The sequence below is a fragment of the Olea europaea genome, unplaced genomic scaffold (assembly GCF_002742605.1).
Source record: "Olea europaea var. sylvestris unplaced genomic scaffold, O_europaea_v1 scaffold3532, whole genome shotgun sequence".
Taxonomy (NCBI): domain Eukaryota; kingdom Viridiplantae; phylum Streptophyta; class Magnoliopsida; order Lamiales; family Oleaceae; genus Olea; species Olea europaea.
In genome coordinates, this window is record NW_019254468.1 from 48,054 (window position 1) to 49,019 (window position 966).

A 966-nucleotide genomic window follows, 5' to 3' on the forward strand; every position below is an offset into this window, starting at 1 on the left:
TTTTTTTTTTTTTTTCTCAAAGACTTGAGTGTTATTTTTTTTTTCCCTTGTGTCCTGATCTGAGTGGCCCTTTCCTTTGCCAGGCTGAGGATGGAGAAGATGATGCTGATGATGCGGAAGATAACGAGACTGATGATGACTCCAAAGCAGACTCAATAGAAGATGAAGCCGCCTCAGTGGACGATGATGTACATGTAAGAGTTTCTTCAGTTGTGTCGCTTCAAAATTCATTGATCACGTTTTGCTTGTTGCTAATTTCACTTTGTGCTTCTATTTTGCAGGATGAACTTTAAGGTGCTTATGTACGGTTATTTTCTGCCCACAACCGGCCTTCACAATGAGTTGCTCAGGCAGATCACTCAAAAGAGTTTTTTCATTTCTACTTTATATTTTTTGGCTGTAGCTTTTGTTTTAGGGAAAAGAAATAGTGGGAAGCTGCATGAAATATTTGTGGCTTAACAGCTTTGATTTTTCGTGGCTTTATTTTAGATTTATGAAATAGTCTAAATTGATAATATATCAACCTTTTGATTTGTCCAAGTCTACTTATGTTTTATGTGTTGGAAAAATCTGGATGGCAAGGGTGTTGGAGAATGAACGGTACCTGACCCTCACTGTGCCGTGGGTCCCGTGCGAAAAAAATATTGTCAAAAAATTGTGGCCCGAACCCTCACATGGGGATTGGGCAGTGGCCTGTCACTGCCTCTTCTGGCAGTGTAGGTCGGTTCTTATGTGTTTTAGCACAAGCAAGAGTGAGAATGAGTTACCTCTTTAAACTCAGATGCTACTTTATGATAATTCGTGTTCTATATGCAATATTAAATGGTACTAAAATGTACGACATTCAATTTTTAGTTGTTTATTATATTTATTATTGTCTGATACTACTAAATCTACCTTGTCGTAGTTTAGATACTAAATTTTGCAAGATGTTCGTTTTAGTATATTTTATGGTTTTTAGTTTCT

At 37.0% G+C, this 966-nt stretch overlaps 1 protein-coding gene across 1 annotated transcript in view; it reads left to right on the forward strand.

Moving 5' to 3' along the window:
- LOC111386378 (calreticulin-like) overlaps positions 1-540 on the forward strand; it is a 12,250-nt gene extending 11,710 nt beyond the window's left edge. The window contains exons 13-14 of the mRNA XM_023010835.1: positions 84-194; positions 282-540. Of these exons, the coding sequence (XP_022866603.1) occupies positions 84-194; positions 282-293 (123 nt within the window). The 3' untranslated portion in view covers positions 294-540. The remainder of the gene's footprint in view (positions 1-83; positions 195-281) is intronic.
- The last annotated feature ends 426 nt before the right edge of the window (positions 541-966 follow it).